We start from the raw sequence: 23,535 nt of genomic DNA, 5'->3' as shown, positions 1-23,535 counted from the left end.
AAAATTAGCCGGGTGTGGTAGCACGCGCCTGGAGTTCCAGCTACTTGGAAGGCTGAGGCGGAAGGATCGCCGGAAACCAGCAAATCAAGGCTGCGGTGGCTGGGAGCGGCCATTGCACTCCAGTCTGGGCGATATAGTAAGACTCCAACTCAAAAAAAAAAAAAAATGCTATGCCACTTCCTCTGGCCTCAGTGGTTTCTGATGAGAAATACGCCGTTGTCATTTGAATTGTTTTACCCACATAAATGAGGTGTCATTTTTCTTGTTGCTTTCAAGATTTTTCTGCTTCTAGTTTTCATTAGTTTGACTATGACATGTCTTAGTATAGTTTTCTTTGGGCTTATTCTGTTTGGGTTCATCCAGTTTCTTCTTCTTCTTCTTCTTTTTTTTTTTTTTTTGAATTGGAATCTCAGTCTGCCGCCCAGGTTAGAGTGCAGTGGCACGCTCACAGCCAGCCAACCCAGCGTCAACCTGCTGGGTTCCGGCGATCCTTCTGCCTCAGACTTCTAAGTAGCCAGAACTATAAGCACACGCTACCACACTTGGATAATTTTTGATGAATTGTAGAGACAAGGTCTCACCAGGTTGCACAGTCTCGAACCTGCAGGCTCAGGCAATCCACTTGCCTCCCAAAGTGAGTGCTGGGATTACAGGCTGAGCCACCGAGCCCGGCCCATCCAGCTTCTTGGATGTGCAGGTTTGTTTCTTTTGCTAAATTCAGGACATTTTAAGCCATTAGTTCTTCAACCACTTTTCTTTTCAGTCCCACTAGCTTTCTTTTCTCCTGGGACTCCAATGACATAAATGTTAAGATCTTTTGTTACTGTTCCAAAAGTCCCGATACTGTGTTCATTTCTGTTGTTCAGATTGGGTAATTTCTATCTTCAAGTTTTCTGATTCCTTTTATCCTTGTGTCTATTCTGCTGTTGAATCTACCTGCTAAGCTTTTTATTTTGGTTATTGTATTTTTCAGTTCAAGACTTTATATTTTTTATATCTTCTATTGCTTTGCTGAGACTGAGACTTTGTAATTTTTGCTGAAACTTTCTGTTCTTCCATTTGATTTAAGCATGACTATAATTGTTCATTGAAGTGCTTTATATAGATGCTTTAAAAATATCTGTTAGATAATTCTAATATCCCTGTTACCCCAGTGTTGGTTTCTACTGTTGCTTTTTTCTTCGTCACTCAATTTGAGGTCTTCCTGGTTCTTGATATAATAAGCGATTTTAAAAAAATCAACCTGAACATTTTGAGTATTATGTTATAGATCTTATTTAAACCTTCTATTGGCTTTTCCTGACACTGCTCAAGAGAGGAAAGAGGGATGCTGCCTGTTACTTCCAGATGGAATCCCTACATGGCTGTTGTTGAAACTGGACGAGGGATGAGCTCCTCATCACTGCTGGGCGAGAATGGTAATTCCAGTTCCCCACTAGGCCTTTGCTGATATCAGCTTGGCTGGAAGGGGAATGTGTATCTTACTACTGTTCCCAACTTGGCCTCCCTGACTCCACAGGGAGAGGTAGACTCTTTACCACTGGATTGTAGTGAAATCCTGACTCTCCTCTAATCCTCTTCTGATACCACCACAGACGGAAGGAGGAGGGTGCCACATTACTGCTAGGTGGGGGTAGAAGGTCAGACTCCCCTCAATGGTTTCCACAGAATCCACATTGGAAAGGAGTACTTGTTGGCACCTAGCTGCGACCAAAGTGCCAGCTCTACACTTAGCCTTTTCTGATACTACCCTGGAAGGGAGTTTTGGGCTCCTAATCACAGCCTGTTGAGGGTGGAGTTCTAAGCTCCCCTACTTGACCTTTGCTGGAGGGACTGGGCATGGGACCACAGGTTCAACCGTGCTGTTGGTTGTAGTGGAATGGCTACTGAATAAAAGTTTTCTTTCTTGTACGATGTCCCCCTTTCCTGATCCTCTGGCTAGAGCAAGCAGGCTTTTATTAGGGTTTTATTTGTCTCCATCTGTTGGTGTTTCTGGGTTGCTGGCTTCTTCACTCCAAGTCTGGGATAAATGAAGTAAAAAAGCAAACTCAGGGAGCTTACCACCTACATTGTTCCTTTGATTGCAAGTTCCCTAGCAGTCTTATTTGCTCCTCCTTTCAATGTCTTCTTATGTTTGTTTTCTATACATTGTCAGGGTTTGCAAATCCATGCTTAATTTTTAAATTTTCTTTTTAATTTCTAGTATTTATTTAGTTTCCCCATATATGTATAAAACAAAGTAGATCCCATTCTAATGAAATTTAACTTGCTATCCAATGTAAGATACACTAAGAATCTTTTCAGAATAAAAAACATATGAAAACTCCATAATCAGAATATATACTTTAAGCTAGAATATAAATGGTATGTACCTGATCACTTAATATCTATAAAACTGGACAGCTGCAGACCAAATCCTATAACTATCATAAGTCACATTTTTGTATGATTTTCTATTAAACATTAGGCCAATGAAACACTGGCCTCACATCAGCTAAAAGCTAAATTTCACTGCACTCTCCTGCAAGCCAGTCATAGTTTTGGGGGCCAGCATCCCACTAATCATCAACATATACAACTTTTCTTTTTCAAATTTATCAAGATAGTCTTGAGCAAAATTACTAGTATATTCTTTTCCAAGAATTTGAGTTTCACACATTATTCTGTATCAGAAATGCCTCTACTATCCTTCCCTTTTCTCAGCACAATTCTTTACTAATGGACATAATTTCAAAGGCAATTTATTACAAAAGCTAAGAGCAAAATCCTGAGCTTATAGCTGACATCCATTTTTATGACAATGTTTAAACTCCTCTGTAATAACCACCATCATTTCATGATGATGAAAATGATAACAATAACAATAGTGGTCACTAATTAGTACTTGTCCAAGTACATTACATTCACTGTCTCCTATAATTCTTATAACAGTCTGACACATAAGTACATTTCACAATATTTACTTCCTCCTGTTACAGATATGGAAAATTGAGATGCAAACAGGTACATTCAAGTTCCCAAGGTCACATGACTTGTAAGTGCTGAAAACAACATGACCTTTTAGGTGAGCTCTTAATCACTGTACTTCTTTCTCTCCCAGGAAAAGACTACACCTTTTAAATTCATCTTTAACAAGCATTGTCATTAACTTGAAGACAGAAACACAGGCTGTCCCCTTCCTCTAGCTGGAAAATAACATAGGAGTTCTCACACTTCTTCCTAGGTAGGTTCTGAAACAGGTCTATTTTGAGACCTAAGCCTTTTTCCCCACTCCCATGCCTTTAGAAAAATTATACTTTCTCATTTTTTTTTCTAATTATAAAATATATGCTGAGTATAAAAAATTCAAACCACACAGAAATAAAAAATGCAGTTAGAAAGTTCCTTATTTAACTCAAACCCAACTGTTAACAGATGCTTCTAGAATTTTTCTATATACATAACTATATCTACATATTCACAGAAACAAATGTACATGCAAACTACACCTGGTAAGTGTGTATACATGCATGTATTTTAATAAAAGTGAAACACTACAGATATTCTTCTGCAGTGCTCCCCTTTGCTATTGTTAATGGTAGACCTTCAATTTCAATTTTTGTGAGTGAAACATATTAATCTGTGTTTGTATTTTTAAAAATAGCTTAATCAGTCATTTTCTTTATCTTTCTTAGTGGTACATAGAAACATGGTGAATCTCAATGACAGAATAATAGGCTCAAAGTGCTGCATTTAAAAATTGACTACTGTCATCTGGGTGTAGGTGGCTCATACCTATTAACCCAGTACTTTGGGAAGCTGAGGTGAGAGGATTGCCTGAGGCCAAGGGTTCAAGAACAGCCTGGGCAACTTAGCGAGACCTCATCTCATCTCTCAATAAGTTAAAAAAAAAAAAAAAAAAAGAAGCGGCTGGGCATGGTGGCCTATGACTTGGAAAACTGATGCAGAAGGATCACCTGAGCCCAACAGGTAGAGGCTGCAGTGGCTGTGAGTGTGCCACTGTACTCCAGCCTGGGTGACAGAGTAAGACTCCAACTCACAAAAAAAAGACTCCTGTTGTTTAGGAAAATCAGATTATCTTAGATTTTCCAGAATGGTTTCAAATGGAGGAGCTTTTTTCTTTTCAGAAAATTTTATTAAATGTTTAGCTACATAGGATTTAAATTTTTTAATTCTGCAAGACCTTCACATTTATGCATTCTTAAACTTTGATCCATTCATCTTGTACCATGCAAAAAAAATTACATAAAATGAATCACAGATCCAAATGGAAAATGTAAAACTACAAAACTTCTAAGGAAATAGCAGAAAATCTTTATGACTTTGGGTTAGGAAAAGATGTCTTAGTTACTATAGCAAAAGTACAGTCAGTGAAAGAAAAAAATTGATAAATTAGACTTCATCAAAATTAAGAACTTCTGCTCTTTGCAAGACAGAATTGAGACAATAAAAAGCCAGATATGGAAAAAATGAATGCAAATCACAAATATGATAATATAAAAAGAAGTCTCAAAACTCAACAATAAGAACACAATACAATTTAGAAAAAATAAACAACAGATTTACTATTTTAATGCCTAACTATATCCTTTATATATTACAGCATAATTTATATATACCATAATTTAGTTGTCTAAACCTTTAGGGAAATTATTAACCTTATGCTTCCTCAAACTCTACAGACTCAATACCTAGGGTGATATGGCTAACTGCTTTTTTTATACAAAGCTTGCTAAACCCTATTTTTAAATACCATCGGTAGGTGATCAATCCTTCAGATTTAATTTACATTTGTAAAATTAACTTGTTTAATTTGCTAAAGGGAAGAAAGGGAAAAGAAAAAGAGGGAGCGATTCAGGTAGAAATAATGGTATACTTTACTCTATAAAATAGACTTCTCCATTTTCGGTATAGGCCATCTCCCAGTTTTCAGGTAGAGGACCTAAATTATCCTCTGCAGAAAGAGGTAGGTATTGAGGGAACTTCTGAGAAGGGTCCGTGATGGGAGCAGCGATGATGCTACTATTCACAGGTGGTAGTGTTGTTTCTTGGAGAGTGTGCTCGTCTTGGTCACCAGAATCGGCTGCTTAATCATGTGGACGGGGGAGAGAGAGAGGGCAAAAAAAAAAAAGATATTTAGCAATTATGTCCCAAACTTCAGAAGTACACTACTGTGTACCTCTGAATTCTTAAAAGCTCGTCTCCTTTCCTAATTCCTGACCATTGACTATGAGTTCTGTTGTATTTAGATGACTCTTCCTTAAATAGAAAGCCTCAAAATGATCAATGAAATTTATTTTACTTAAAAACAAAGAGAAAAACATCCAAAGATACATCACTCATAGTCTTAGAAATGTTAAAGAAACTAATTCATGACTCAAATCCTAAAGTCTCTTAAATTTAGAAGGCCATTAAAACACAGGCTGATCTGAACCCTTATTCCATAGGTATCATTTAGTTTCATGATTCAGAAGACGTCAGGACCAAAAAAAAGTCCATGCCAAAAACAGATACAATGGAATTATTATCCATTTTTGTATAAATTATTTAGAACATTTTTGGCAGTATCTGCCAAAATCAAGCTAGAAAGTATACAAAAGTTCAGAATATGGGGACAGCTATACCAGTGAGTCAGATGTGAGCCTCTTTCGGAAAAGTAATATTCCTGTGAAAACCAAGACAGTTTCCCCTAGAACAGTATCATGTGGGTGGACTGACTTGACTTGGCCTTAAAAAGAAAGCTCTAAGTAGATGAGTCTCCTTGCCTTCTTACTGACTAGAAACTTCAGGCGTGATGTCATCAAAGTATTCACAAATGGCATTGTTGACATTCTGATGGAATTTTTATAGAGGTTGATGATATTAAATGTCAATCTCCATGGGGCTTTAAAACTTAATAATCAGGGTACATAGTGAATTTCCATCTCCCACAGTAATTCTCCTGTAGACATTTCTGACTTAGTGAAAACAGACTGAAGAATAATAAAAGGCTGTTTTCAAAGCTTTCTCTGATGAGTAGCTCCCAACGATACACACAAGAGTGAAGGTAATCTACAACTTGGATGGAGGACATGCCAAGCCTACTAACAACCGCCCTCACCAAAAATCTCCCACCCTTGAGAAGGCTGCCTGTAGATTTTCCCTACCCTGAATTTATTCCCTTTTCTTCAGGTACCACCACTTGGAAATCACCCCTACATTCCAGCTTCATGTGGCCCATATGTTGACTGACTCAAACCTACTCCTGGCACCATGCTACAAGCTTTGCCAATCAGAAGTATGATTAGTTCAGGAAAAGGTGCATGGTCCAAGGCAAACTAAGGGATGTCAGGCATGGAAGTTTTCCTGAAACTATCTATCAGTGATATTAAATTCACATTGCTGATAGGTTCCCACGCTATAGGTGCTGGTGGCCATCTTGACAGAATTTGGCATGATCTGTCAAAGAATTAAGCCTACATACAGGAAAGTAGAGGTGAAAGATGGTGAAATTTGCCTAATGTTTCTGATTGAGGCTTTGATTTCATGACTGAAATCAAGGATATCCCTAGCTTCTTCAATCACTTGAGCCCCCAAATTCACTTTCCTGTTTAAACTGATGAGACTTGTACCCAAAAGTGCAGATTAATACAACTATAAGTTGAAAGGAACAGAAAGGAAATGAGGCCAACACAAAGGAAATATTTTGAAATTACTAATCAAGAAGAAAATAAATTCAAAACCAATCAAGAATGAAAAGTTTCATTTTAATTCTCTAGGAGCCACACATATTCATTTATGGTATATCTTTGAAAGGTACACTTTTTTTTTTGAGTCAGGGTCTCACTCCATTGCCCAGGCTGGGGTACAATGGCACACTCACACCCACCCCAGTGTCGACCTGCTGGGCTCCGGTAATCCTTCTGCCTCAGCCTTCCAAGTAGCTACCATGCCTGGCAATTTTTTTTTTTTTTTTAATTGTAGAGACGATGTCTTGCCAAGTTGCCCGGGCTGGTCTCGAACCTGCTGGCTCAGGTAATTCACTCGCCTTGGCCTCCCAAAGTGCTGGGATTACAGGCTGAGCCACTGAGCCTGGCCAGAAGTGTACATTTTTAAAGTACCCACCTGATGAAGATTCAGGTGGTACAAGAACCACACTTTGAAGATGGAGATACAAGAGTTCTCCAAAGGACTGAAAGAAAAAGTGAAGTGGAAAATCAGTTTAAAATTTCAAGGCAAGGCATAATGGCTCACACCTGTAATCCCAGCATTTTGAAAGGCCAAGGCAGGATGATTGCTTGAACTCAGGAGTTCAAGACTAGCCTAGGCAACATAGCAAAACCTACAAAAAAGCAAAAAATTAACTGGGTGTAGTGGCATGTACCAGTAGTCCCAGCTACTTAGGAGGCTGAGGCAAGAGAATCTCCTTATCCCTGAAGGTGAGACTGCAAGGAGCCTTGAGCATGCCACTGCATCCAGCCTGGGCAATAGAGTGAGACCCCAACTAAAAAAAAAAAAAAAATCCTAATATCAGTTGGGGATTACACCCTTCTAGGTTTGAACCTACCATGTTCCAGAATCACTGGATCTTCTGGCTCCTAGGAAAAAAGTTTCCCTGCAGCTAATAAGTCAGAGTAATACAACCTCAGGTTCCAAACTCCTCCACCCACTAGTGGCAGGCCAGAGACACAAAGGATATGTGTCTGTATGGAACCCCGCAGAGGGAATATCAGGCTGAAGGGAGGAGGGGCGCTCAGTGCCAGACAATCTGTGCCCTAGAGGAGAGTGGACTCGAGGTTGCTAGATCTCTGATTTTTCAAGAGAAGATGAAAATCTATATTGCTATGCTACCTCTCCCACGTTTTTGATCATAATTTCCTAAAAAAAATAATGCAGTGTGATACAAGTGAAAGATGATTACAAGCACTGACTCTGGAGCCTGAGTTTGAATCCTACCTTCACCATTAACTAATGTGGGCAATGTACTTAACCTCTGTGTGCCTTTGTTTTCTCATCTAGACAACAGGGACATAACAGCACCTACCTAACAGGGTTGTGGGAGAAGGATTAAATGGGTTAGCATAAGTAAGGCTCAGAACAGTGTCTAGCATACAGCAAATAGAATTAAGTGCTCACTGCCACCAGCAGCAACAGCACAATAGTACCACTTCCATCAAAATTATGATTAATTTTTTGTCTTCAGGCCAGGGCTCGTCCCCAGCCTGCCAATAAGTTACAAATAGGTAGAAAAAGAGTAGGTTATGACAACAGACCACAGACCAAATCATACTCTTGTCTGTTTCTAGCTGTGTGGCTTGAAGGGACTCTACCTTCCTGAGCATGTGTTTCTTAATCTGTAATATGGGTATAATGCACAAGCCATGAGAACAGAATGATTTAATACATGCAAAGTGCCTGGCACCCAGGACATGCTCAATGGGTGCTTGGGACTGAAACCCCTTGTTGGAAACACAAATGTTCAAAGTCAGGGGCTGTCTTTTCATATGAAACCTAAGAGGCAGCAAATTAAAGGGCAATAGGAAACATTAAAAATTTTATTTAAAATGTTTAATTAAACCATTTTAAGAGAAACTGGATATAAGAGGAAAAAGGTAGTGGTGATAGGTGAGCCATTACATATGAGATGAGAAACAGACTCAATTTAACATCTGAGCATATACATGTTATAGAAAAAAGTCCTGCCAGTGTTCCAAAACATCACATGAAGGGAATATTAGTTCGCTGGGAACATATCTCAAGTAATTTTAATTTCCTGAGAAAAAATAAATCCCTCCAGCAACTGGGTCTTATTTTAAATTATCCAAATATTTGCTTTTTATTTCATGTGCTTTCTACGTCTTCTTCCCACTTCAACAGAATCTTAAACAATCACATTATCTGAAAGAAAATGGAAAGTGCAGCCGGGCTCGGTGGCTCAGCCTGTAATCCTGCGCCTTTGGGAGGCTGAGGTGAGTGGATTGCCTGAGCCCGCGGGTTCGAGACCCGCCTGGGCAACTTGGTGAGACCTCATCTCTAAAATAAAAATCAAAAAATCAGCCGGGCATGGTAGCGCGTGCCTCTAGTTCCAGCTACTTGGAAGGCCGAGGCGGAAGGATCGCCAGAGCGCAGCAGGTCTGAGTGGCCACTGTACTCCAGTCTGGGCGACAGAGTGAGACTCCAACTCAAAAAAAAAAAAAGAAAATGGAAAGTGCAAAAATGAGAGGCTGGTACAGACATAGGGGAAATTCAAGAATTCATAGCCTCAGTCATGGCTTTGACTTTGACACGTGATCTGACTTTTTTAAATATCCTATTTAATTTACCAAATACTTAGGAGCACTGCATGAGGCTTCCAAGGTACCTAAAGAGGACAGGTGGAGTGGAAGAATAGAACGAGACTGGATGGGGAGACAGGGAACCTGGTTCTCCAGTGGTATACCATGCACTGTCCTTCAGAGTTCTCATCTGCAAAACTGGAAAAGTAGTATCTGGGTTGCCTATCTCTCAAGATTTCCAGGAGGTTTACCAGATACACAGGAAAATGATTTGCAAACCATAAATGAATAGGAATGGTATTTTTATTCATAGTAAATCAGAAGCATCTAAGCACTTACATTCATATGAACACACACACACACATACACACTCTTGGGGACTTTTGAAAGTGACTGCAAGAATACAAGCTCAAGTCAGGTCAGGTACAGGGGTTCATGCCCGTAACCCTAGAACTCTGGGAGGCTGAGGCGGGAGGACTAGTTGAGCCCAGGAGTTCCAGACCAGTCTAGACAACATAACAAGACTTTGTCTCTACAAAAAAAAAAAATTTGCCAGGCATGGTAGTCCCAGCAGGCACGTCTGTAGTCCTAGCTACTTGAGAGGCTGAAACAGAAGAATCACTTGAGACCAGGAGGCCAAGGTTGTGGTGACCCATGGTTGTGCCAGTCTGGGTGACAGAGTAAGACCCTGACTCAAAAAAAAAAAAAAGAACAGAAGCTCAAATAAAAAAAATTTCTGAAGCTTATCTTAAATTATACATGCTTTTACATTTATGTATACAATCTTACTGTGCACAATCTTTGAGGCTTCACAGAACTGAAGAACTTTAAAACACAAATAGCATAGTAGCTGGGCACGCAGACCACAGAGTCAGACTTTTTGGGTTGGAATGCCATTTTGACACTCACTGATTGTGTGATATTGGACAAGCTATTTGACCTCTCAGGTATGCATAAGGAGCTTAGCAAAGTGCCTGCCACATCGTCTGCACTTGAGAAACATGCGCTCTTATAGGAATTATCATCTCTTGACATTCCAAAGCAACGCTTTGTTATTGTTCACTAGTGAAAAAGAAGTGTCGACAACCTAATGTTGGACAATAGTAAAGTTGCTGGAGGGAAAAAAGCCGAGAAACACAATTTAGTAATATTTTGATGTCTCTGGAGGTGTTCATGGATAAACCAGCTACTTTTTAGGTATGGTGGTTTGTTATATGCTTTCTATAATGAACTAAATCTTTTCACAAAAGTTTTTGTTTGTATGTATACCTGTATGCTTGGGCCAACAATGTAATTCTACCTTCATTAAGCAACCATAGTGTTCTCTCTCAAGGGCTCTTTTTAGGCCCATAGTTTGGGCACAGTTGCAGAAGACAGTTCTATCGTTTTGTGTTCAACAGTTAGTCCCACAGTGAGTATCTGGGATGACTGTTCACTACTCAGTTTTTGCCTCGATCATCAACTGCAGAAAAGTGGGCTACCTCCCCAGGATGCTTCTGACCATTAAGACCCCCTGGCCTTCTGCCTGAAAGCATTCTCAATGTTATTTAGGCATGTTATTGAGATACGCTTTCTTCAAATGACCCAAGCAAAAGGCAGCTAAGATAGCAGCAACAGTGTGTTATTAAAAACATCCCGATAAATATAGTTTTTAATGGCTCCATCGTATTTCTGGACTCAGATATGAAGCTTCTGCCTTTGTAATACCTGGCCCAACCAGAAGTCAAGATCTGGCATTATATGCTGGAATTGGCTGGTGAATTGCTACTTAAAGTGGTTCAGAGTACAAAATGTTTTGGCACAAATAGTTTCATCATATGCTTACCAAGGACCAGGTAGTATCAATTATTTTAGTGAGTTAGTATATGACAGACTGTCAGCTGTCACAGGTGTCACTTTGTAAGTGAGGGATGTTCAACAAACTCCAAACACATTGAAGATGCCCCATAACATACATATCTCAAGGCCACTTATTTCCCAGTTCATCCTATCAGCCTTCTTGGTGTCAAGACAGGAACTTGAAGAACACAATCACAGGTGCCATTTGGTCTTCAGTTTTGTACAGACACTAACAAGCAGACTGATTTTAGCAATGATGAACTGGGTCCCACAAGTTGCTCTTTGATCAGACAGGATTTCAAGTGGGAACTTTATGAGGTCAGATTTTCTGAGTCATGGCTTTTAGAGACAGAGATTTCTAGTAATTAGAAATAGAAGGTGCATCAAGAATATAGTCAACTACCTCTACTTTGTGCTTGCTTTCTATCAAAAAATCTACTTAATAAATCATGAGCAAATGAAGGCACACAAGCTTCTTGGGGACCACCCAATCTGCTTGGCAGAACTGTTTTGCTGCATGTTACCCCAAAATCTTCTGTTTCTGTGACCCACATCTATGTTTTAGGTTATATAATGATTTGCTATTCTTATTTATTGAAATTTCAAGACATTAATGTATTAAATATCTTTTAAAGAAAGAAGAACACTTTTTCACAATCTTTTCATTTTGGTAAGAGCTACTATAAATAAATAAAATATTCCTAAGTAGATGAAATCAGGGGATTTCAATAAAAGCATATGTAAGGAGCATATGTAAAAGATAGCAAATTTATTCTAGATGTTACAACTATAGGTCAGTCATTGGTCAGACCTATTCTAAATGAAAAAAGGAAAATTTTCATGGAATCAAATTCTTACAGCTAGAAGGGGAAACTTAGAAAGGATCTAATCCTATTCATTTTACAATGAATAAGGTTAGGCATAATCTTTACTAAAAGACAACTACCCAGAGCCAGCCAAGCCAGGATAACAAACAAATTTTCTCCTTCTTAACCCAATACTTCTTGCAAAAGAGTTGAACTACGCTACTGCTATGACAATAAAATCATCAACATTTTCTTACTGTCATCTTGATGAAATTTTAGGCTTCTGAGCTTAGTTAACGAATGGCAAAACCTCAGAGATGTTCATATAGGCTGTGTGGCATTCAACAATAACAAACCTTTTTCTTGAATATTCTATTAGACTGGGTAGCACAGGTGTGAAACAAGAGTCTACTAATCTTCCCTTTCTTTGGGGCCAACTCTAATCAAGTAATGACCAAACTATGGTGATGTGAGATAAGGCCAGATTGAGAGAAGATGGTCTCATATGCTGGAAATTGATGACTTGTTCAGAGTTGTAACTCTAAAATATTAAAGAAAATATTGAAGTACAGGAAAAACAGAAGAAACCAGACATTCCTCTAAGTCACAACATTATAGACTAAAGCGACTCACATCTTATTCAGTTGTAACATGTTGAGTTACTAGTTAAGGCTAAACTCTATAAAGAGAGAAGTACTCTCAGCAGTTCTGGGGGAGTACACTAACCCGAGGGACACACATGATAGTCTCTGTGAATGATGTCCCCCTACCCCCCAGAGTTGCACAGTACCCAACCTCTAAGTCTTACCCAGACACCTTGTCCTTGAAAATCCTTTCATAAAATATATACCTAAGCTTGGAGATAGACAGACCCGGATGTAGATATAAATACATAATGGCAATCAGTAATATATGCTATATAATATAGAACGCATATGTAAAATCTAATCTTAGAATTTTAGTTTTCCATCTTTCTCCCTTTTGGGGCATATAATAAAATTTGTATAAGTTAACTGAACACATGACTTACATCCACTCTCTCTCTACTTACAGAGGATGAGATAAGAAGACACTGCTAGCCTGTCATACAGCATCCGCTGATATTAAACTGATAAAACACATTCTCATATTTTGCTTCATAGCCATCAACCATAATGACAGAGATGTTGCAAGGCCAAAAACATCAATGAACAAAATACAAATTTTTTTTAATATATCATTTTGAAGAGGAAAAAAATGCTAATTATTCTTGACTCGCTTCTTCACACATTCACCCTCAGGTCCTTTAAGATATTCAGGTGAAGTTAAACTGTTCTTATGAAGGAGCATGAAAAGAACCATCTCCTCCCCAAGCACTATGTGGTCAGTGTGAATGGAGACGCTACTTAAATTTTCTTGAGAACGGTATCCTTCTGAAAGAAAACTCTTTGCAAAAGCCTCCCCACCATCCCCTTTTCTCCACATCCTCTGAGGGTGACATGGTCTGACCTTTACCTGTAAAGCTACTGTTCATTTCAGGAACGTCATCCTCCTCTTCATTTTCAGCATGGACTATGCCAGCATTTTGCATATCATTGTAGGACTTGGTTCGCTTCGGGGTCGACTGCTTGGAGCCAGACTGAAGGCTTTGCAAGGCATCCGTCGTGATCACTTTCCCACTGACTGGCTGGCTAGGAGGTTTGGGTGTCCCATAATAGTTTCCTAGGTGATGGAGAGACACATTTGCATGTTTCAAAAGGAATACTTTGTCTTTTTTCAAGACTTCACTTCCAAATCTCTAGGCACATTAAAAAAAAAAATTAAATTAGAGAGCCAGAACAAACCATTTCCTTTCTGGAATGGGTTAGAAAAGATGTCTTTCCTAACCAGCTTGACATGGTGATTGCAGAAGGAAAGAGGAAAGCTGTATTGTGTTGATGCAAAGAACCTACTAGGGCTAAAAACAAAGGCGGCTGTGCTGAATAGTAAACCTTCCTCCTCGTCACATTTGAATTTCAATTGGTCATCTTTTTACATATATGCACCAGCAGAATGCAGAATCCGATTTAGAGTGGGCCTTGAAGAAAATAAAAAATTCATTACTGCCAGCATTCTTACAGGCCAAATAAGTTGAGGTCACCTTCCCTTAATAAGGGGACTCCTTCAAGAGGGAACCAGGGCAGTATTTTAAAAGGAGGACAGTGAACCCCACGTGGCGCCTCTTCAACTGAATGGCAGGCTTGACTCTCAGGGTCATGTGGGGTGGGAACAAACCCTCGCCAAGTTTTAACAGAAAACTCTGTGTTAATGGCATCACCCCTTAATGGGTTGCATCTTCACTTTCAGCCACATTTTCCCAAAGTTTGGTTTAGGTCCTACTGTAGTGTGCTGTGCAAGTCTAAGTGGGTACATAAATAGGTTTTTGCATTAAAATTTTGTTTTTCTTTGAGTCAGTGTCTCGCTCTATCACCCACGCTGGAGTACAGTGGCACACTCACAGCCACCACAGCCTCAACCTGCTGGGCTCAGGTGATCCTTCCACCTCAGTCTTCCAAATAGCTGGAACTACAGGTACATGCCATCAAGCCAAGCTAATTTAAAAATTTTTTTTGTAGATATATGTCTCTCCAAGTTGCCCAGGATGGTCTTGAACCTCTGGGTGCAGGTAATACTCTCGCCTCAACCTCCCAAAGTGCTGAGATTACAGGCATGCACCAACATGCCTGGCCTAATTTTTTATTTTAATAGATAGTTACAGAGAAATTGCACTAGTAAGTTATAATAACAATATAAAGTTTACCTTTAATATTTAAAAAACAATACTTTTAAAACTGATTTATTTATTTTTTTAAAAATTATTTACTTATTTTTTAAGATAGCCTTTAACTGAAAGTTTAAAAAGGCAGCTTCACATAATAAGAAATTAATCCACTACATAAATAATAACAATGATAGTGATAAGAGTTTCTTTTTGAAATCCTAAGTTAAGAATAAGCTATTTTTAAATACTTATTTTAAAGATAACACTGAATAAATAATAGGTGAGTTCTGACAAGAACAAAATCAAAAAGAAGGTCCATGAATGATCAAAGTTTGAAAAACACAGTTTATAATCAATAACATTCAGTGACTTCATGATAAAAGACATCAACATTAGAATGCCATCGATCCATTCACATTTCATACATTTTAGAGTAAAGCTAGGAGATAGGAAATGATTTTGAGTCCTTGAATCAATCCTAACCAATGTTTATAATTCTATGCTTAGTAAAGCAGAATTTATAAATAATAAATCCTGTACACCAATTTCTTCCCAAGGATCCACCCCCATTGTCTAACTTCAGTACACAGTTACATAACATACACATTTATTATACGAGCACCCAGGAAGGCAAACAGAGACAGTAATATATTGGTCTTCATGAGACACACAGATGACAGAGAATTTGCTTCTATTAGGCTTTATCCTTATAATTATGATTTCTTTTTAAAGAGAAGAGGGTTTAATAATATTTTTTAAAACTTTAATTCATCAGATTTATTCATATATACACCTACTCTCTCGGAGAAGGGTGTAACAGTCTGTATCAGCAGGGGAACTCTGAATACACAAATTTTAAAAAACACAATAGATTAAAGCGTATCACGTTAAAATTGGAAAGATTCCAGTAGAAACTGGATATATATGATATTCTGGTGGCTTACACTCAACTCAATACTTAAAGTTTTTTCACAGAGGTGATCTACCCATTTCTTTTAGGTTTCCAACTTAAAGGCATAAGAATTGAGTAGAACCAGCTTGAAGAAAGGCATCCCATATGTGTCTTAAGGGACTAACACTTGAGCAAAGAAGAATTAGCACATGTAAGAACCAAGAAATGTACTTCATCTAGCATTTCAATGGTTATAACAATGGATGTTGCATGTCTTCACTGAAGGTGTAACTAGGCCAAAGTGTTAACATTCCCATTAACTGAAGACTATTTAATAAAGTTTAGGGGAGATGTTTAACTATTTAAAAAATAATCTCCACAGTGATGAAAAAAAGACAAAGCTCTCCTGAATCTAATGTACATTCCTTCAAATCACTATTATATCAAAACATCATATGTGTTTTAAAGTGAGATGTTAATCTAAGGCTAATGTCTATAAATAAGAACTTTTCACTGAAAGATGTGACTAAAAAATGGGACCCTTTACTCATACTTTTATTTATTTTGAGTTGGGGTCTCACTCTGTCACCTAGGCTGGAGTGCAGTGGCACGATCATGGCTCACCACAGTCTTGCTCAGGCAATTTTTCTGTCTCAGCCTCCCAAATGGCTGGAACTACAGGTGCATGCCACCACCCCTGGCTAATTTTTTTTTCTTTTTTCTTTTTTTTTTTTTTTGGTAGAGATGAGGTCTCGCTACATTGCCCCAGGCTGGTCTCGAACTCCTGGACTCAAGCAATTCTCCCATCTTGCCTGGCTGTCATAGTTTTATAATTATAATTTTATAACTATGTCACTCAGCTTCAATGCCATTAAACTGAAGTTGCATTCATAAAATTATCATTTTAAAAATCAATTAAAATTTCAACATCTGCATTTATGACAGATATAAATGCCAGGAAAATAAAAGGTCCACTTAAATTTGACAAATATATGTGAATTTTCCATAAGGTGCCCACCCCCAGTTTTCAAGTTCAAAGTTTTTCTTAAGTTAAATGATTAGCAGATTTGGAGACAGATAAAGTCCATATTGTGAGGTTGAACCATATAAAAAAATTGCTATTTTAGAAGACATAAACTGTCAAACAGCAATCTAATTTGGGTTAATCTAATGAGTTGGCATTAGCAGTACTGAGGAGCTTCAATACATCATACTGGTAAAGAATATGGAAGGGGCAGCCAGACTCAAGTCTCACCACCAACTAGCTGTGTGATTCAGGGTAAGTCACTTAATTCATGTATTTATTTGTTTGATTGTCTGTTTAACTTAGGATCACTAGAAATTTATTTCTCACGTTTCTGAAGACCGAAAACCTGAGATCAGTGTGCCAGCATGGTCAGGTTGAGGACCACCTTTTGAATCATGGATGCAGATTTCTCACACAGTGGACCTAGCTCTTTAAAAAGTCTTTGGCCGCCTTGTCCTTAAAATTAGAATTCTAAGAGAACCTATTCATACCTGGGGTATCAAAGGATAAAAGAAGATGGTTTATTTAAAGCCTGTGCCTACGAAGTGGATAAATGCTAATTAATGTTGATAGCATAGGTTTCTAATCTTTAAAGTGAAACATTATTTTGAGGATGAAGGAGATAATGTATCCAAAGTGTTTGGCATGTGGTAACTGAGTACTATTCTTTTACTGTTGTAAAGGAATAAGCAAGTAAACCTGCCAATAAGCAAAGAATCAAGTTCCATCCTCCATCTCTCTAGTACTTTCTCTGTGAAATGGGAATGATAGCACCAGCTGTGGCAACTGCATAGAATTATTGTGATGATTAAGTAATGCATAATTCTTTAAGGTACTCTGTAAACTATAAGGCGTTATAAACATGAGATGGTGTTATTATGATGGTGTCAGCATTCCTTATCTCCCATATTGTATATACAGCCTTTACATAAAAGTTTCTATCTAGTGGTTTTCTATCTGTAGAGCATTCAAACTTTCCTTCGTAGATATACTTGGATTTTTTTTTTCTTCTGGCCACACACTGTTTTAAAATAATTTGAGTTAGAGATTAACATTTAAAAATGAAATGTCTCCAGTTACAATCCAGATTCTCAGTGCACTTAACAAACGGTAAGGTCTGCTTCCAGGGATTCCATGTCTTATAGGCAGTACTGATTAGAATATATGTGTCTACTTCTCAAGAGAAGACATATGAGGAGTCAACAGATACAGGAAAAAATGCTCAGCCTCAGTCATCAAAGAAAGGCAAATCAAAACCACACTGAGATACCACCTAACTCCAGTCAGGATGGCCATCATCAATAACTCAAAAAACAACAGATGCTGGAGAGGATATGGGGAAAAGGGAACACTTCTACACTGTTAGTAGGAGTGTAACTTAGTACAGCAGCTTGGCAATTTCTAAAAGATCAAAAGATTGACCTTCCATACGATCCCGCAATCCCCCTACTGGGAATATGCCCGGAGGAACTCAAATCACTCGAGGAAAAAGACACCTGCACACGCATGTTTACTGCAGCATTATTCACAATAGCAAAAATATGGAACCAACCATGCTGCTCATCAAAAGAGCATTAGATTTAAAAAACGTGGTACATATGTACGATGGAATATTATGTAGCCATAAAGAAAGACAAAGTATGAACTTCGCAGCTACTTGGATGGACTTAAGAGTCTATGATACTGAGTGATCTATCACAGAAACAAAGAACTGAGTACCATATGTTCTCACTCATAAAAACAATTATCATAATAACTGGCAGTAGTGGGAAACTACTGGGGGGAGGGAAGGGAGGATTGGCAGTAGTGGGAAACTGCCGGGGCAGTGGGGGGAGCACACCTCATCAAGAAGGGTTCCTGCATAATGCACATCTGTATACTTAACCCTGAATTGTATCCCATATCTTTAAGATTAAAAAATTTTTAAAAAAGAATGTATATGTCTAAAGCTTCTCACAGGAACATACTCACTGAATCAATGATTTTTGCAGAGAAGTTTTTGCTTCTACACTTGGTTTTGCCTTAGCCCTTGCCAGAAAAACACCTTGGACCCAATTTAGAAAAGTGAGTCCCTAAGGCTGCTAGAATGCAAAGACATGGATAAATAGAAAGGTATGGTCTGAGGCATGAGCAGGGATGTAAGAAAATTTGAATTTTGTAAAACCCTTAATAATTCACAAATTAGTCTACGAGTGAACTGATTTTGGTGACACTGTATTTGGCCTCAGGTATTTAACCAATGGGGTTATTCTGGTGTGAATTGTCCTTACTGGGCAGCAATGGACAGGATGGTCACGTACACTCCAGTTTGCCACAGTCACCACAAGTCTCTAACACCTCTACACAGCCTATTTGCCCTCTTCCCCAACCTGCCTGACCCCTCAGGTCTAAAAATCATTTCTCCTTTGTAGGTGAGTAACATGGAGGCCCAGAAAACCCTCGACCTTAGCAATAGTTTCCATACTGTTCATAATAAGCAAAGTCTAGCCATGGCAGAAATACAAACCTTTCTGAGAGTATGCACACCATGCACGAGACTCCACGTGAAGACTATATGGATCACTTAATGGTGTTAAGTAAAAATCACTTGAAAAATTAGAAATGATTAACAAATTAACTGGGGTTATCATTTGGCAGGCCACACAGTTTCTATGAGCTATAAGCCTAACCATCCCACAGGCTCCGCATTACCCAACTCATGCTTCCTGTGGTGGCCGGGCTCCCTCCCAAGTGGAAATGTGTTCGTCTCTGCTACTATTTTCAGAACTGGTTCTACAACAAAACTCAACAGGGATGGTGGCCAGGAGGGAGGTGGAGGGCAAGGGAAATTTAAGAGGAAGCCACCGCTGACCTTAATTAACAGGCACAATCTTTGGCCACGACAAAGCCAAAGAAAATATTTTCTGACACACATTTAAAAATTAATGGGGACTGCAAATCAATTTTTAGAGCTTTATAAAATATTTAAGGAGGACCGTAGCCCTGGATTTGAAGCTGGAATGAATCAAATTGGTATGGCCTCTCAACTTGTACAAATTTAGTATTCAGTTAGTCATGTCCTTACCAAAAACCTTTTTTATGCCAGGCTGTATACTAGGCACTGGAAATAAAATGGAAAGATGGTATTAAAGCATGATTTTCGCAATCATTCTACATGGTATACATCCGTTTTCTCAAACTTCCATGTGTAAACACTTAGATTTCATAAATGCAGATTCTGATTCAGTGGGTCAGGTTGGGCTTGAGACTCCAAGTTTCTAACAAGTTCTCAAGTGCTGCTGTTGCTGTCTGCCCACGGACCACAGTTTGCCTAGCAGAGGTACACACAGGACAGAGAAAATCATTTCTCCTTTGTAGGTGAGTAACATGGAGGCCCAGACTAGCAGAAATGCCTGTCACAGGGTCCCACGGCTGGTCCAGGGTAAATGGGGAATGGGGGAGTACTTATCTGTCTTCTTCCAACAGGAGAAGATTTTGAAAAAGTAGGAGACCAAGATGGCAGTGACTACCTATAACTGGGAATCTAGAACCATGTCATCTTCAGGGCAAAACCTCCCTTCTTTTTTTGGAAGTCAATCTTACTCTACTTTTGTGTAAAATACAGGTATGCATATAGTACATGAAGATACAGGCATCCAGTGTTTCTGTTTCTCCATGGCCTCAAGGTCGAGTGGTCTGTCCCTTGCCCACTCGCCAGGTACATGTTCCGGTTGCTTTCACTTTGCTCCTTCTGCTCTACCTCACTGACTTCTTTCAGTCCCAGAGTGTGTCCCACTCCCCATCTCACAGTTCTTGCACCCACCCTTCCCTTTGTCCCTTGCCCTGTTACCACCTGCTCATCCTCGAGGACGGTGTCTCTGACCCCACAGACTAGATCAAAGCTATATTTATCAGTTCCTCTGTGTTCTCAAGGAACCACAGACTCTCCTTCATAATGCCCTTGGTTCTTTATCAGACTGTTTAATTAATCAATATCTAACTTCATCCCTATACTAGGAGTTCCATGAGGGCAGGAGTCATATGTCGTTTTGTGTGTCACTGTCCGCAGACCTAACATGGTGCCAGGCACATCTCATCACCCAGTATTCAAAGCAGGAGTAAATGAACACGTGGAGATAAAGCACATGAGGTCCAGGGATCCTCCAAAATACTTGTATCATGGATCCAGTTTTGTTAAAAAATCTTATTTTAAGTTTTTGAGTCAGGGTTTCACTCTGTCACCCAGGTTGGAGTGCAGTGGCATGATCATGGTTCACCACAGCCTCAACCTCCAGGGCTCAGATGATCCTTCAGTCTCATCCTCCTGAATAACTGGGACTACAGGTATGTGCCACCACACCCAGCTAGTCTTTCTATTTTTTTGTAGAGATGAGGTCTCGCTATATTGCCCAGGATGGTTTTGAACTCTAGGGCTCAAGCAATCCTCTCGCCTCGACCTCCCAAAGTACTGGGATTACAGGCATGAGCCACTGTTCTCAGCTGGATCCAGTTTTGAATCACATGACTACAGCAGTGTCTTTCTAGTCCATCAATCATATCTGAATTACCACAGATTTGCATCACTCTACTTTGCCACTGGCTTGCTCAACACATGACGGTGTCATTCACAAAACTGCAGTCACTTTCTCTTTACTCCTCCTTTTCCTTCCTGCCCCACCCTACAAAGCATGATGTGCATGCACTGAAGGACAATAAGCCAGTGTCCTATAATTAGAAGTTTGTCCTTGCCAATGCCGTTTGGTTTTGAATATAAGACCAAGAGGACAACATAAGTTAATCGTTGTATGATCCTGAGCAAGGTAAGGGACCTCTCTCTTTTCAGCCTCAGTTACCACAGTCTAAAATAAAGACGAAAATGGTACCTATCTAATAAGATTTTTGTCAAGATTAAATTAGAGCATGTATATAAAGTACCCGGCACTGTGCTTGACACAATGATAGCTATAATAAGCCCTAGCCATCACCTATCATGCCTGATGCTGTGGACAGATAATAGTTCGTTCTTGTGTAGAAGAATATCTTATCAAAACACATATTCAAAGAACAACATTTTTAAAGTGACACTTAATGTGCACCTATTAAATGTCAGTGACCATACATTCACTTATTCTAAACTTCGCAACAATCTTACGGAAAAGAACATCACTCTTCCCATATTCAGATGAAGAAACTGAGATTAACATCATTAATAATCGATGACTGGCATTTAAATACAGATTTGTCTGTCTCTAACATTCCTCTCTTAACTTTGGGGATCTATGAGCAGGGAATTAAGAAAAACTTCCCCAGCTTCCCCATCTTTATACGCAGAGGAACAGCCAATTATAGCACGGATTTCCTGCGGTCACTTTCATTACCCACAGAGAACATTCCATGGTAGAGCCTGCCAACAGAGCTTATCACAGCAGACTGCTTCGAAGGCCTGTCAAAGAACAGGACTCCAGACAGTCTCATTTTCTTTAACAACAAACAAGAACTCTCTTCTCCCCTGTTTTATCTCTATGTCCCCCCAAAAATATACTGTTGGCAGTTGCTTTCTTGCAGACTTTCTAGGAAGCAAAACAATAACACTAGTGAATGCTGACATTCTCTTCCTAATTAACATGCAGAAATATGCAACCCATAACTCCAATTTGAAATGTCATCCTGGCACTGCACTTCTATGCTGAAGGAAAACCTTTGCGAGGCTCAAAGTGTATAATCAGACTCTTCTACCCAAAGGCATTTGTAAAACAGCCATGTCTGGAGCCCCCTTCCCCCACTGAATAGTTCAGCCCTTGTAAACTCTCTTCTAAAAGTCCCAAGGGCTGGCTGAGGCAGTAACCTATCTTGCAGAGCAAAAATGTCAACAGAAAAAAAAAAAAGAAAGAAAGAAAGAAAGGAAAGCAAGGCAAAAGGGAGACGGTTTTGATGTATTTCAAGCACCGTGTCAAATAAATTAGCTCAGTGCCACAATTAGGTAGCTAGGCCAAGAAGGAAAGATGTGTTTATTCTTGTCTCTTTTGCCTTGCTTTGATGCCAACTCTATCCAGTGACAGAATGAGGAGCTGGTTCAAATTGCAAAGCGGAGATCAATTATAAACCCTACCACTAATAACTTCCACACCTTGTGAGGGATGATAACCAGTTTCTTTATACAGACAGGAAGGGGGTCTACTCTGTTGGGAGTATATGCAACCGTCAGCATTATATCTAGTGGGGGATGGAAAGTTTCATGATGTAGTCACTGCCTTCCCTACCCTGCTCCTATTTCAATGTTTCTTATTTCAGAAAATGGTACCACTATCTATCTAGTTATAGAAGAAACGAGAAGTAAACCTAGGAAAACTGTCTCTTCTACCTCCTTCTAACAACCAGTACATTACCAAATCCAGCTTTTTTTTTTTCCTAGTTTAAAGATCTCATTTGGCTTTATTACGATTCTAGAATCAGGCAATACTTCATTCCATAAAATGGAGTATGTGCTCCCCAAATCCAGTTTTTTAATAACATAAACATCTCTAGATTCAATCAATTCTTCACCACTACCATCAGCAATGCAGTTCAAAGTTAACTCCAACTTGGGTTGCCAGATAAAATTTAATACAGGGTGTTCTGTGCTTTTATTTGCCAATTCTATCAATCTAACTAATTTACCCATCAGATCTCATTCTAATGACCACTTCTAAAGGGACAGCTTTCCCCAGTTTCATAGATATCAAATTTCCTCATCTTATGACCTTCTTTAAAAACCTCCACACACACACAACTGGATATTTATTTGCTTAATTATTGGAATTGTGTCTTGTCCACTAGATGGTAAGACCCATAAAGACAGTAGCCATATCTGCTTTTGTTCAGCATTTTATCTTTAATGAATAAGTGAATGAATGCACAAACTAGTTATCAAGGCTACAGAAGAAGGATCAGTCTTTGGGAAGCCAAGAAGTATAAGAGCATCCCATCCCTGCCTGTGACATGACCTGGGCATAGGCATT

The 23,535-nt window shown here is 39.0% G+C and overlaps 1 protein-coding gene across 8 annotated transcripts in view; it reads right to left on the bottom strand.

Moving 5' to 3' along the window:
- MAGI1 (membrane associated guanylate kinase, WW and PDZ domain containing 1) overlaps positions 1-23,535 on the bottom strand; it is a 692,842-nt gene that overhangs the window by 110,026 nt on the left and 559,281 nt on the right. For all 8 annotated transcript variants that reach the window (XM_021706368.1, XM_008072888.2, XM_021706369.1 and 5 more), the window contains exons 4-5: positions 13,394-13,600; positions 4,882-5,083 (exon numbers count right to left, since the gene is read on the bottom strand). In XM_021706368.1, the coding sequence (XP_021562043.1) occupies positions 4,882-5,083; positions 13,394-13,600 (409 nt within the window). The remainder of the gene's footprint in view (positions 1-4,881; positions 5,084-13,393; positions 13,601-23,535) is intronic.

This window comes from Carlito syrichta, unplaced genomic scaffold (genome assembly GCF_000164805.1).
Source record: "Carlito syrichta isolate Samal-C Ts95f unplaced genomic scaffold, Tarsius_syrichta-2.0.1 Scaffold315490, whole genome shotgun sequence".
Lineage (NCBI taxonomy): Eukaryota > Metazoa > Chordata > Mammalia > Primates > Tarsiidae > Carlito > Carlito syrichta.
This window is presented reverse-complemented; position numbering and strand designations above follow the sequence as displayed.